The following is a 14,588-nucleotide window of genomic DNA, read 5'->3' on the forward strand; positions in this document are numbered from 1 at the left end:
AGCCGCTAATGGGCAAGATTACAATAAGCCACAAAGTGGCAATGAACATAAAAGAGAGAAGAACTAAAAAAATATAGATTCTTCACTTAAGAGTAGCTTAAAAGAAGCTTAAGTTTACAAAAGGGATAGCCCCTTATTTATATACAAGAGAGGACCAAGGAGGGGCTCTCATATGAATGTTGGAGCCCCTCTTATGACTGTTGGAGTGGTCCAACGTTCATATGCGGGCCCACTTTAATGACAAGAAAAAGTAAAAAAAGAAAAGGAAAATAAAAATAAAAAAGAAGAAACAAACATATTCTAAGTGAATATGCGTGAAGGTGTAAAAAGTCTATTTTACCCCTAGTAAATCTCTCTCTCTCTCTCTCTCTCTCTATATATATATATATATATATATATATATATAGAGAGAGAGAGAGAGAGAGAGAGAGAGAAAGACATATATACATATATATATATATATAATATATGTATAAATGTCTCTCTCTATATGTATATGTGTATATTCAACATAATTTAACAGTTTCACCCCTATATATACACAATGTTGAGAGCTCCAACGACTCTTTTTGACTAGTCAACCTTGTGTTGACTAGTCCAACAAGAACTAAAAAATAAAAATAAAAGAAACTAACAAACCTAACCTAGTTACACATACACATATGTATATATATACAGAGAGAGATACATATATGTATATATGTACATAATACATACACATACATATGTATACACTATATGTATATACATTTTAACATGGCCTTGTCTTCCTCTTTTGGTAGAAAAAGTAAACAAACTTCAAGTATAATTGTAGACAAAAGAATGAATTATCTACTGATGAGGAGAAGAAATCCATTTAAAATATAATGTGGACCATATTTGTTATAGCATGTATCGATTGTAGGAAAAAGAGTGCAACATCTACTAAAGAGGAGAAGAAATTCATTTAATATATGACAGGGACCACATTCGCTATACTAACGGAGCTTCTAATCTTAAAAAAAAAATCAGGATCTCCAAGTTACCATCTTTATATATAGCTTGTTAAAGAAGGGAAGAAAACTGTATTAAATGGCCTGTTAATAACTACATGCCTTTCAATGGAATCCGCCAAATATTCTAAAGAGTCGCTGATAGAAGCTAGCAGAATGAGCTTATGATCATCACGAATGAGGTTCTCCTGCTCAAAAAGAAAAAAGAAGAAAATAAAGTATCAGAAGAGAGAAATGATTGGATATCAATGCTATAGGAATTTGACAAGGAACTAAACTCAAGAAGTTGGTGGCATAAGCACTTCTAGAAATAGACCATGGGACTGACCTGCTAACTATGCAAGAAAATACTCAATACACATGTACCTGTTTGATTGGCTGCAAACCTAACAATAGATTACTCAGTTCTGTTTCCAACTCAACAGTTTCTGCATCCGATACACATTGTTCAAGAATGCCCTGACCAGATGAATTAGCCAAGCATTCACCAGCTGGCTCATGCTTCATAAGATTCTCCACATCTTGCCTTCCTATAAGCTTGTAACTTTGTTTTTCTAGAACTGCCTGGAGAATTAAAAAAGGAGGAAAAAATAGTCACTATAATATCTGCAGCCAACAGTCTCACCTAGTACATTAACATCAAGAGCATCATCAAATTACACAGCATAATGCAAAACACAATAAATAAATGATACTAATGAAAAAAAAGAATCCAAGAGTTCCCATCTTAACATTTCAGGTTTCTAGTTAAAGTGCTTTGTGAAAGGATCATTGTGTCAATTCTGCTCCAAGTGCATGGCACTAAACAACAATAATTACATGAATACCCCTTGCATATAGCAGTTATTTTACATGCACTTATAACCAGAACAAAATATACAACCATGTTTATCCACAAAAAGCTTCAAACATGAAGAGAAAGACATGGAACATACTAGCAAAACAATGGTTAAGCTATTTACTGTCATCTTGTGGCATCAGATATGCAGCTATACCTTACCACTGCCATATTCTGAAACTCATTTAGTTCATTATGGAAGGAACAGGATCAGAAAGACCCCTTGGCATAAGATTTTGGAGTACACTTGGATCAATTATGGAAATATCAATAGCCAAGGCATTAGACATTGAAGGAATTAAAGCCCACCTATGTGGGCCCTACAATAGGTGCAAAATGAAGAGGGATTGCAAACGAAGTAAGCTGACAATAAAATGTTGCTAAATTATGAATGTGTGAACCTTAGAAGATAATAATCAAGCAACACCATGGACAATTTGAATTTATCTGACAGACATTTTTTAGCTAAAATAAATTTATGAAACAATTTGAAGACATTTTTTTCTATGTAGGTTTTGTGACAGATATTCTATAGCATAATATTACTTTTTCTTCTTCCTTGAAAACAATTTATAAAAATCTTCAGGAACAAAATTATGCATGGAAATCTACTTGATATAGAAAAAGATTTGAAGAAAACTAATTGAGTCAACACTAACATAGCACCTCAAATAGGTATATTGTGATTATCCAAGCCACGCAAGCAGGGCTTAAAAGCAGTGTAAGAACTCCATCTGAAAAGAAGTGCATTTCCAATGAGAGTTAGAATGAAAAAGGGGTTTCCCAATTCTTTATACTCATTTGTACTAGTTACTAATAAACAAATATCAAGTGTAAAAGTATCAAAACAAGGAAGAAGGATAGAGCAGAGAGGAGTAAAGAAGGCACACCAAGAAGGAAAATTTCATTTGCTTCAATAAGAAGAGATACGACAATATAATGGGACATCCCCTCTATTACACTACAGGACAAAAATGGTTGACTTCCACAACTAACTGAAAAAATACAAGAATACCCTTATAAATAATATGTATATCAAAAGTGTAGCACATAGAAATGTAAAACACATATTACACTCTTCAATACTCCCCTTCAAACTTAAGATGATGCAAGAGGAATCATCTCAAGTTTAGAGAGGAATGCCTAAAAATGTAATGAAGAAATATGCACTTTCCATTGGAAAAAGAAACTGTTGAGACTTATGTAATATAGGTGTTTTACCAATTAGCATTGAGAGAGTCGGTCCCGAGTAGAGCCTCCAAAATCAGCATCACAAAAGGCTCTTAAGGATTTCAAAAAATGCACTTCTATTTTTCATAAAATATAGCCAGGCAAATCTTGTAAAATCATCTATGAAGGTAACAAAATACGATGATCCTTCTTTTGACAAAACTTCTTCCCTAAAACAACTACAATTAAGTTTGGTAATTTGACCAACAGAAATAAGATTCATACCAAGTGATGAAATATGGTAAACTTGAGAAAGATTAATATTACTACTGGGATAAGAATCAAAAGTAATGAAACCTAATTTTGAAACAAACATAGAACCATCTACAATGCGAAAAATGTCACTGCAAGGCTGACGGTTGGTTAAAATAGACTCACAGAATGGCATATGACATGAAGCCCCCAAGTCTATTAACCAACCAGAGGAACAACCTAAGATACCTAAGAAAACAATACCACAGGAACAACCTGAGACGCCTGAGAAAGCAGTACCAGAAGAAAGCAACCCAACTGATTGGACAAGAAGTTGCAATAGTTGAATTTGTTGTTGCACATTTTCTAATTGAAGCTGACCACCAACTAATGATTTTGAAGCTCTTGCAATTGATAGACGAACATAATGAGTGCTAATGTTAGTGTGATCATCCTTGGGATTTATGCCCTCAACATCAGTAGGGATGGTAGTGGACCAGGGCAGGGGTGGGGGACAAGGTCTCCACCCCTGCCCCGTCTCAAAATCCAAACCTCCATCCCCACACGGGGATGGATTTTAACCTCCACCCCCGCATCCATCCCCAGTCCAAATGGGGACGAGGCGAGGCGGGGCCCTGTTTCCCCTCGGTCTAGTGTCATCCCTTAGAAGGATTGGGGATGGAGTGGGGCAGGGCAAGGAGGGGATCGGGGCAGGACGAGGGAAAACGTAAGTCCATCCCCGAACGGGGATGGATTTTAACCTCCATCCCCGTTGCATGCCCTTCATCCCCGGTCCAAACGGGGTGGGGCTCTGCTTTCCCTCGGTCCACTGCCATCCCTAAACATCAGAAGATGTTGCATAGACTTTACCTTTCTTTTTCTTGAGAATTGGGCAATAATTTTTCATATGACCAAAATTCTTACAATAGTGACATTGAATAGATCTTAAGTCACCTCTCCCTCCAAAACTCAAATTACCTCTTCCACCACATCTGTCGTATGTTACATCATACATCGAAGTACCAACTTGCATATTTCTTCATTAAAGCTCTTCATGCACCTCAATTTATTTTTCTTCTTAACAAACTTTCAGTGATCTGATCGTAAATTTGAGGAGGATTGTTAAAATGTATGCATATACAGTTATATATATACATATATGTAATGAAATATGTGAAAATACAAAACAAAGTACACATGCACTATTACAAGCCCAATATAAGATAATACACAAAGCACTACACAAGCACAAAGTGCACACAAGACTTTAAAGAGTCAAGAAGATCAACACAATCAACATAAAAAATATATTTTTTATTGCACATAATATGCTTAAGGAAGCATTAACAAATGGCAACTTGAAGTCCCATATTTATAGGATACATCCAAGAAGTGAGAGCTCCCAATGGCCATATTTATGACCGTTAGGAGCTTCCAACGACTCTATGGTCTCAATGACCATAGATCCCATACACAAATAAAAAAATACAAAAAAGAAAAACCGATATATCCCCGAGGAGCAAACATCACCTCATGATTTACCTCATCCTTTTGAGGCCTAAAAGATAAACCGAACATGGCCTCATGCTCCAACATCATAGTATACACAGTGATGAACATGTATTCGGCTCCAAGTCCTCAAACATTTTTCGTGCATCTGACAAAAGAGAGCCAATGGCAGCCAAATTGATCTACAATCACCTTGATTTTGGTAAGGTAATCAGAAACATAAGAGTCACCGCTCTTTAATTCTGCAAATTCTGAGTTTGGAAAACAAATTCCAAAGGTACAGAGATAGACCCGTCAAGGTGCCCCATTAAATCATGGTTGCACAAGAAGGGAATGATTTGCTTCTTTCAGGTAATAAAGTTGGAAGAATCGAGTAACAAGATGGCTGAGAAAGGAGGCAATAAGGGCGGCCATTAAGGTGAAATAGAAGGAAGTTGTGAAAAGATAAAGTAAGAAGATATAAATCTGTATATTAGAAAACTGAAACTAAATTGGGAGGTTGCAGACAGACAGTAACGTTTCTTTTTTTTTCAGACGTCAATCAGATCATAGACAAACAGTAATGTTTGTCAACACAGTAACATCACCTCCCTTTTCCTTTTGTGTTGGAATATCCAAAAGATAAGGTACCTTCTTTCCGTTTTTTTGGAAAGAAAAAGAGATGAAAGAAAATATGCAGATCTAAAACTGAAGAAAAATACACAGATTTTGAGATATCTAGAACCGAAAAACGATAAGAATATTTTTCTTGAGAAAAACGCAAGCCAGATCTCAATGCAAAAAGAGAAGATGGTCTATAAAATCAGATCTAAAATGTCTGATGTCTGATTTGATGCAGGGAAAAGAAATAATGATTTGAGAAAAAGAAAGTTAGATCGGAAATGATTATAATCAGATCTGATGGATATATACCAGATCAGATCAAGAAGAGTCAGATCTGATTGAATATCAGATCTGCTCCTTTTTTTAAAGGAATCAGAGAAGACATTGAGAAAGAAGAATTTTTTTGGGGGGTTTTGAAGAAAGAGGGCCGATCTGATTCAGAGATCAGATCTGAATAGGAAGATGAAGAGAAACCAGCTTTAAGAATCGGAATACGAAAAGGAATAGTGAAGCCAAGATTTAATGAGACTTACCTTTTTGCAGGCTTTGATACCATGTGAAGACGCCTCGGGAATAAGTTTCCTGCACAAGCAACAGACCGGAGAGGAAGAGAGAAAAGAGAAGATGGAATCCCAAAGTGACGTCTTGCCCATCGTGGGTGACATTTTTGTATTTATATACTTAGGTGTGAGAAAATACAAGAATACCCTTGATTGGATTGGGTATTTACAATATGTTACATCATGTTGTAATACAAGCTGAAGAGATCCAGATCCGATCCAAACATCTGATCCAAAACATATTCTTAACAGTTAGCAAAGTCCCAGATTTGTCACATCAATAGAGAGGAGGTGAGAAGAGAGATAGAGAGAAAGAGAGAGAGAGAGAGAGAGTCACGCTGCTTAGCCTTCAAGATTTTGATTCTTGGTGTAGGGAGACACGTCAATGCTATCATTATATATGTTTGTCCCAATTGGGCTGAATCAGTGTTATTAAAAACGCGCCTCAAGGGGTAAAAAGCGTGCCTCGCCTCAAGGCGAGGGGCTTTATGCCTTGAGGCGCATGTATAAAGCGCAAAAGCCCCGAGGCGTGCGCCTCATACGCCTTGAGGCGCACGCCTCGAGGCGAGGTGCGCCTCAAGATGAGGCGCATATGCCTCATTCTTTTGGTCAAATGAGGGTCAAAACCCTCATTTGACCAAAATTTAGGGATTAAACAGAGAGAGATCGGGCCCTTTTATTTTTTTGATAGCTCTCTCTCTCTCTCTCTCTCTCTCTCTCTCTCTCTCTCTCTCTCTCTCTCTCTCTCGCTCGTCTCTCACGCAACTTCTCTCTCTCATCTCTCACACAGCCACACACTCTCGTGGGCGAGCCTGAAAACAGGTACGGTCTTCCTCTCATCTCTCTTTTTTTTCTATAACACAGCCTGCAGAAAAGAGTTCCTCCTTGCCTAGACATTGCAGTTTGCATTTCCCATAGACAAAATAAGGAAAATGAAAATGGTGTACATGCATATTTTCTTGAGAAAAAAAGTATACGTGCATAGCCTAAAGTTAGTTTTTTTGCACCTGATTTCCAAAATCAATAAAATATCCTGAGTCCATAATAGGGAAAAACTATTGCCAACCTATTCAAATGAATTTGTAACAATTGTCAAGAAATGAAGGGGTGATTTTAACAGCTTAATGTAAATTTTCTGAATTTTCTTAGAAGCCATCATATTCGGCCAGTTAAAGGAATTCATAGCTTAGTATATTGGTCTCTCTAGGAATGTTTTATATCTATGGTGATGATGGATATATCAGGTTTATCAACATAATGTCATGAACACATGTGAAACAGTTGTCTTTGCGTGCTCACAGATCAGTTTGATCTTCTGGATGTTTTATCGGCAACCTGTGATGGAATGCCAGTCCCTTCTTTTACACGTAAGATTGATGACTAAATACATGATCTAAACTACCTTTATTGTTGGTAAATATCTGTAAAAAAAAAAAAAAAGAGTTTCCAGTACTTAATGTTTTCTGATAAAACACACATACAGTCTCTCTCTCATGCTTGTATTTATTTGAGATTTTTTTATTTCTTTCCAATGTTAATTTTTAGTATTTGCTTGAGATTTTTTATTTCTTTCCAGTGTTAATTTTCAGTATTTGCTTCATCAATAAGGCATTTTTTATTTATTTGTAATTTTAGATATTTTTATAGTTTTTTTAAGTTAATTTTTTTTTTGAGGTTTACGCTTTACGCCTCAAGGCTTACGCTTCGCCTCAGATTTTGGTGGAGCGCCTCACTACGCCTCAACGCTTTTCACAACACTGGACTGAATACAAAAGGGTACAATAAAATAAAACATATTACAAATCTGTCCTACATAGGATGTCACATAAAGGAATACATAATATACAAAATAGTACAATCATACCCACACCCAGACGTCACTATGAGAAATGATGACTTAATCCTTCTCATGTTCTAACACTCCTAAACCACCTCCAAGTCTCCTTTGACAACTACATTTAATGAGTCTAAGTAGTCTAAGTAATACAAACCCCCTCTCTTATGGCCAGTCCAATCCTCCTTCCTGAAAGTTAATCTTGCACAACACAATCTAAAGGAGAAAATATTATATTACAATTATGTTTAATAATTTGGCTAACAAAAATAAGATTCATAGGTGACATGAAAAAGTTGAGAGATATTCAAGTTGCTCCCAGGACAAGACGTCGGAGTAACAAATCCAACCTTAGAAACTCCCATAGAGGACCCAACTTTAATCCACTACCGATAGTAGTGATAAAGGAAGGGTCTTTGTGTTCAATGGTTCTTGTGATCTTTTCACTTGATTACTCAAGTTCAATGTTCCCTAAGTCCTGTCTTTTCAGCTCATCTCTAACAAATAAACCACTTCTTTGCCTCTTGCTTTCTGGCAATGTCCACGTGACAAACAGAGAGAATTGCATAGCTGCCACGGGATCTTTGAGGCATGAAGTCACCACTTCATGGTCACCCCATGCCCAAAAAATGTAAAGAGAAAAAGGGCTGGAAGGCTTTCAGATCTGACTTTGTAGGATTGGAAAAAAGTGTATGCATGTCTCTCAGATGCCTGGTTGACCCTTTGTCATTTCTGTAAAAGAAAACATTTTCAATCAAGTAGAATGCTTGATTTAATCATCAAACCACCCACACAAGGGTCTAACAAATTTGTTATTGTATAGAGACACTCAAAAATGAGTTGAGAAATACAAGGCCTTTTGTGGCCTATTTATAATACAAGAACCTAAAAGGGGGTAGCCCAAAGTGGCTGTTGGGCTGCTCCCAATGGTCAGATTTATGACCATTCGGAGCAGCTCCAACAGTCACTTTGGAGCTGCTCCAAAGAGTACAAAAAAACAGAAAATAAAGATTACAAAAAAACAAAAAGAAACAAAAGAAAAATAGGTTGTCAGTCCCTAATGGGCTGACGCCTATTACAGTGAAAAGACCGAAATACACTTGATGGGTATTTCAATATATATATATATATATATATATATATATATATATATATGAGTGTACATATTTTAACACCCCCCTCAAACTCATGGTGGGACAACCAAGAGTTTGCCCAGTAGAAAACGGAATTTAGGTGATGGAAGTGCTTTAGTGAAGAAGTCCGCTAGTTGGTATTCCGAGGGAACGTACGGCAATATGATGGTATTCTTCACGAACATAATGACAATTCATTTCAATATGTTTTGTCCTTTCATGAAATGTATGATTACTTGCAATATAGACGGTGCTCTTGTTGTCACAGCATAGTCTGGAGGGTTCTGGAACGTGAATTCCTAAGTCTTGTAGTAGTTGTAGTAACCATACTAACTCAAATGTGGTTGTTGTCATGGCACGATATTCAGCTTCAGTAGAAGAAAGCGACACCTTTTGTTGCTTCTTACATCGCCATGAGATTAAGAAATCACCTACAAACACATATAAACGAGTGGTTGAGCGTCTATCATTTACATCCCATCCCCAGTCAGAATCAAAATATGCAATGATTTCTAACGAGGAAGAGGATGATAAAAACAATCCATGATTGATGAAATTCTTAATGTATCTAATATTAGAATATGAAATATGGACTGGATATGGATCCGATAAAAGATCCATATCCATTCACGAGTTTTGTTTTGTATTCTAAAGTAACATGTGTTACTAATACAGGGCACTTTTGTCCTTGTAAAAAATTATTTTAACCCTATTAAGACTAATGAAGCACTACTGCAGCCATCAAGTTAACAGTGGCTGCCGATTTCTGAAAGCTCTTTCCTTTCCCCTTACTATTTCTCATACTTTCAGTAGAACACGTCAGTTCATAAGCAAATTTATCATCTAACAATTCTCATTACAGCATTCATATGTACAATAGTGGGAGCATCTTTAAATTGACTAACAGAATGAATAGCATGAGAGATATCAGGGCGAGTAATGAAAAGATAAAAGAAAGCTCCAATCATTTGTATGTAGAGAGTTGGATCTTGTAGAGACTCTTCATCATCTTTCTTCATTTTGGCATTTATGACTTCCGAAGTATCAACCTGTTTTTCATCCGAAAGTCTTGATCGTTCAATGATCGTTGTTGCATACTTAGTTTATGACAAAAAATAACCATGAGGTGAGTAAACAACTTTTATTCCAAGAAAATACTGCAAAAAGCCAAGATTTGTCATATCAAAGTTGGCTTTAAGAATATCTTTGATATGATTAACTCCCTGTGTATCACCTCCTGTGAGTATCATGTCATCTATGTAAAATAATAAGATAATCATCTCTGCATTGAAAAACTTAACAAACAACGCATTGTCAGTAAAACAAGATTTAAAATGAAGTTGTGTCATCACGTTACTGAACCTATCATACCAAGCTTTGAAAGTTTGTTTTAGGTCATATAAAGGCTTTGCGTAACTGAAGAGTTTTCCCATGTGCTAAGTTCAAGCCTGGTGGAGGGTCCATGTAAACCTCCTCATCCAGATCACCATTTAAAAATGCATTCTTAACATCCATTTGAAATATAGGTCATTTTTTAATCGAAGTTATAGCAATGAGAGTTCTAACAGTGGTCATTCGAGCAACTGGAGCAAATGTCTCATCGTAGTCAATTCTATATTCTTGACTATATCCCTTAGCTACTAACCTAGCTTTGTATCGTTCTAATGTTCAATCAGATTTGGTTTATATCTTGTACACCATGTAATCAAACAAGAGTGCACTATTACAATGCCAATGAAAGGCTACACAAGTGCACGAATATAAAATGGTCACCAATGGACCAATAACAATTTCACAAAGGTGATACCGAAAAATCACTCTAAAAAAAATAGCACAAGGCTTAAAGCCAAAGAAGAGTTTTATAAACACACAAAAATGTTTTTGAAAAGCATAGCATACAAGAGAGAGGTGAGGCTCTATTTATAGAGCCTCACCTAATGAATGGGAGGCAGTCCAACAGACGTTGGACTACCTTCCAAGAGTCATTTTTATGATTGAACAGTCAAAAAAGCTGACATGTACAAACAAAAAAAAAATAGAAAAAATAAAAAGTCAATAGAAAAAAAATTACATTTCAGTCCCTAGTGGACTGCTCTAAATAAAAGGATAGAAGTACCCTTGTCAGGTATTTGTATACACTTTAATTTTTACACTCCCCCTCAAACTTACGGTGAAATCACCGAAAGTTTGCTAAGATACAAAATCTAGGCAAATGAAGAGCTTTGGTGAAGAAGTCTGCAATCTGAAATTCAGATTGAACATATGGCAATGTAATAGTCCCCTTTAAATATTCTTCGTGAACATAGTGACAATCCATCTCAATGTATTTTGTTCGCTCATGGAAGGTATGATTGCTAGCAATGTATATGGCACTTTTGTTGTCGCAGCATAATTTTGAAGGCTCTGAAATATCAACTCCCATATCTGAGAGTAATGCTCGCATCCACACAACTTCAGTGGTTGTTGTAGCCATTGCCCTATACTCAGCTTCAGTGGAGGATAACGACACATTTTGTTGTTTCTTGCATCGCCAAGAAATGAGAGAATCACCTAAAAAAATACAAAAACCAATTATTGAGTGACAGTTATTGGGATCTCCTCCCCAGTCAAAATCAGTATAAGCAATAAGATTTAAAGATGAGGAAGATGATAGGAATAGCCCTTTAGAAATAGTTTTCTGGATGTATCAAACTATTTTTAACACGGCACTCATGTGAACTGATGTAGGCGCATGTTGAAACTGGCTGATATTGTGTACAACATGCGCAATATCAGGTCTAGAAATAGAAAGGTACATTAGTGATCCAATAAGTTGTCTATAAGGTGTTGGATCATCTAATAGTACTCCATCTTCAGCTCTCATTTTTGTATTTATCATCTCATGTGTATCCGCACACTTTGTATCGGTGATTCCCGAACGTGGAACAATATCTGCTGCAAACTTGATTTGAGATAAAATGCATCTCCTTGGCGAGTAAGTCACTTCAATGCCTAGAAAATATCTCAAAAAACCAAGATCAGTTATATCAAAAGATTTTTTAAGCATAACTTTAATTTCTTCAATTTCCTTTTGATCATTGCCGGTAATGATCATGTCATCAACATACAAAAGAATAATAATAAGAGAGGTACATGTAGATCTTATAAACAAAGCAGTGTCAGTGTAGCAGGATTTAAAACCAAATTTCAATATGATATTACTAAACCGATCATACCATGCTTTAGGAGCTTGCTTAAGCCCATACAAAGCCTTTTGAAGTCAAAGAACCATGCCATTTTCAATAGTCAAACCGAGAAGAGGATCCATGTACACTTCTTCAGTTAAATTTTCATTCAGAAATGCATTTTTAACATTTAATTGATAAAAAGGTCATTTTCTAATAGACACTACTGCAACTAAAGTCCTAATTGTGGTCATACGAACTACTGGAGCAAATGTCTCATAATCTATTCCATATTCTTGGGAGTATCCTTTTACAACTAATCGTGCTTTATACCTTTCTAGGGACCCATCACTTTTTGTTTTGATTTTAAAGACCCATCTACACCCTATAGTCTTCCTACCCTTGGGAAGAGGTTGAATAGTCCAGGTATGGGCTTCATGTAGAGCATCTAACTCTATCTTCATGGCTTCTACCCACTCATCTATGTTTTTAGCTTCATTGTAGTTAGATGGTTCATGATATGCATGGACAGCTAGAAGATAAACTCTATAATTTGGAGTAAGAGATTCATATGATACAAATCTATCTGGAGGCCTATGGATTCGTTCAGATCTCCTAACACTAGTTTCCTCGATATTTGTTAATTGATTATATCTTTCTAAGGCACATGGATGCTCCCCAATACTATGTCTAGAATATTGTAAGAGATTTTGGCATGGTTCTCTATCTTCACTAGAGTCATTAATAGATTCGACATTTTCAACGTCATTAACAATTTCATTATTTGATTTAGGTAGTAAATCAAATAAAAAGGCATACTCAACTTCTTCTTTGGGTTTTTCAAAATAAAATCCATTTTCTTTTTCAAGAAAAGTGACATTTCTGGACACATAAAGTTTATCATTTGTTTGATCATAGCATCGATAGCCTTTTTGATTCTCGGCATATCCAAGAAAGACACATTTTATGGCTTTGGGAGAGAGTTTGTTATATTCTTCAAGAAACACAAAACACTTACATCCAAATACTCTTCAGGAGAGATTTTAAAAAGTTTTTCAATTGAAGAGTTGTTTTCCAAGACTTGAGAAGGCATTCTATTTATTAGGTATACTGCGGTAAGTGTAGCTTCGGCCCAAAATTGTTTTGGAATATTCTTTGAGATAAGAAGAGTTTTAGCAGTCTCAATAATGTGACGATGCTTTCTTTCGAAAAATCAATTTTGTTGAGGAGTCCTTGGACAAGATCGTTGGTGTAAAATTTCATGAGTTTTTAGATATGATTGAAATTCATTTGAGAGAAACTCTTCCCCTGAGTCGGAGCAGAAGACTTTAATATTTGTTTTAAATTGGTTTAGAACGAGGTTATGAAAATTTTTAAAACACGAAAAAACTTTTGATTTAAGTTTAAGAAAGAAAATCCAAGTATGTCTACTGAAATCATCTATGAATGTAACATAATATGAATACCCCCCTTTTGACATAATAGGAGCAGGACCCCGCATACCCGAGTGCACCAATTCAAAGATTCCACTAGATGAGAAAGTTCTTGATCCAAAAGGTATCATTTTCATTTTACCAAGTATACAATCTTCACATACAAAATCTTTATCTTTACAAAAAATTTCCAAAAATAGAAACTGAGATAATTTGGATATACTTGGATGTCCTAATCTTTTATGCCAAAGATCTAAATCCATGTCTTTGACATGACTACAAAAAGATTTTTTTGGTAAACATAAAAAGTCCATATAATAGAGATCTCTTCTTCTATGGCCTTGCCCAATCAGCTTCCCTGACTGGAGATTCTGCACCCAACATGCTTTAGATGAGAAGAAGACTTTACACCCATCATCGAAAATTTGAGAAACTGAAAAAAGGTTTAAATCTAATTTTGGAATGACCCTTACGTTTGGAACAAAAAAAAATTTGAAGTGCCTTTAAGATTTTCGATGCTTTTGACTTTTAAAGAAGTGTCATCGACAATTGACACACATGAAAAGTATGAATTGGTGCAATCAGATAAATGGGATTCATTATATGTCATATGAAAAGATGCTCCCGAATCCAAAATCCAATTGGACTCACCTGGAGAAGAAGATGAAGAGATGGCGGCACCCGATGTAGAAGTAGTAGCCTTAAGGATATTTGAAACGGCTTCCGCTATTTGGGCAATTGTCAAATTATTGAAATTGCCTTCTTTCTTGATATCTTGAGTTTCTTCACTTAGAGCGGCTACTTTCTTGAATTTGGGGCAATCCGGTCTTATGTGTCTCGGTTCCTTACAATGATGACATATGATTTTGCCCTTGTATCCTCCATGATGTCCTTCTCCATTGATTTTTCGTTCAAAATGAAGGGGTTTATATGTTTTTACAAAGTTTTCGGGTCTTGCCATGGCAAGAACCTCATCATTTGACTTGTGCATGCCAAGTCTTGTTTCCTCTTGGAAAATTTGCGCAAGAGCATCACTTATAGAAGGAATTGAGGTCCTAACTTGTTCAATTTCCGCCGAAGGCCATAAAGGAAAGAGAAAA

General features: G+C 36.0%; 1 protein-coding gene across 2 annotated transcripts in view; it reads right to left on the minus strand.

Moving 5' to 3' along the window:
* SEC8 (subunit of exocyst complex 8) overlaps window positions 1-14,588 on the minus strand; it is a 138,964-nt gene that overhangs the window by 27,313 nt on the left and 97,063 nt on the right. For both annotated transcript variants that reach the window (XM_089985603.1, XM_089985602.1), the window contains exons 19-20: window positions 1,359-1,556; window positions 1,095-1,180 (exon numbers count right to left, since the gene is read on the minus strand). In XM_089985603.1, coding sequence (XP_089841729.1) covers window positions 1,095-1,180; window positions 1,359-1,556 — 284 coding nt within the window. The remainder of the gene's footprint in view (window positions 1-1,094; window positions 1,181-1,358; window positions 1,557-14,588) is intronic.

This window comes from Nuphar pumila, chromosome 13 (assembly GCF_984573655.1).
Source record: "Nuphar pumila chromosome 13, dmNupPumi1.hap1.1, whole genome shotgun sequence".
Classification (NCBI taxonomy): Eukaryota; Viridiplantae; Streptophyta; class Magnoliopsida; order Nymphaeales; family Nymphaeaceae; genus Nuphar; species Nuphar pumila.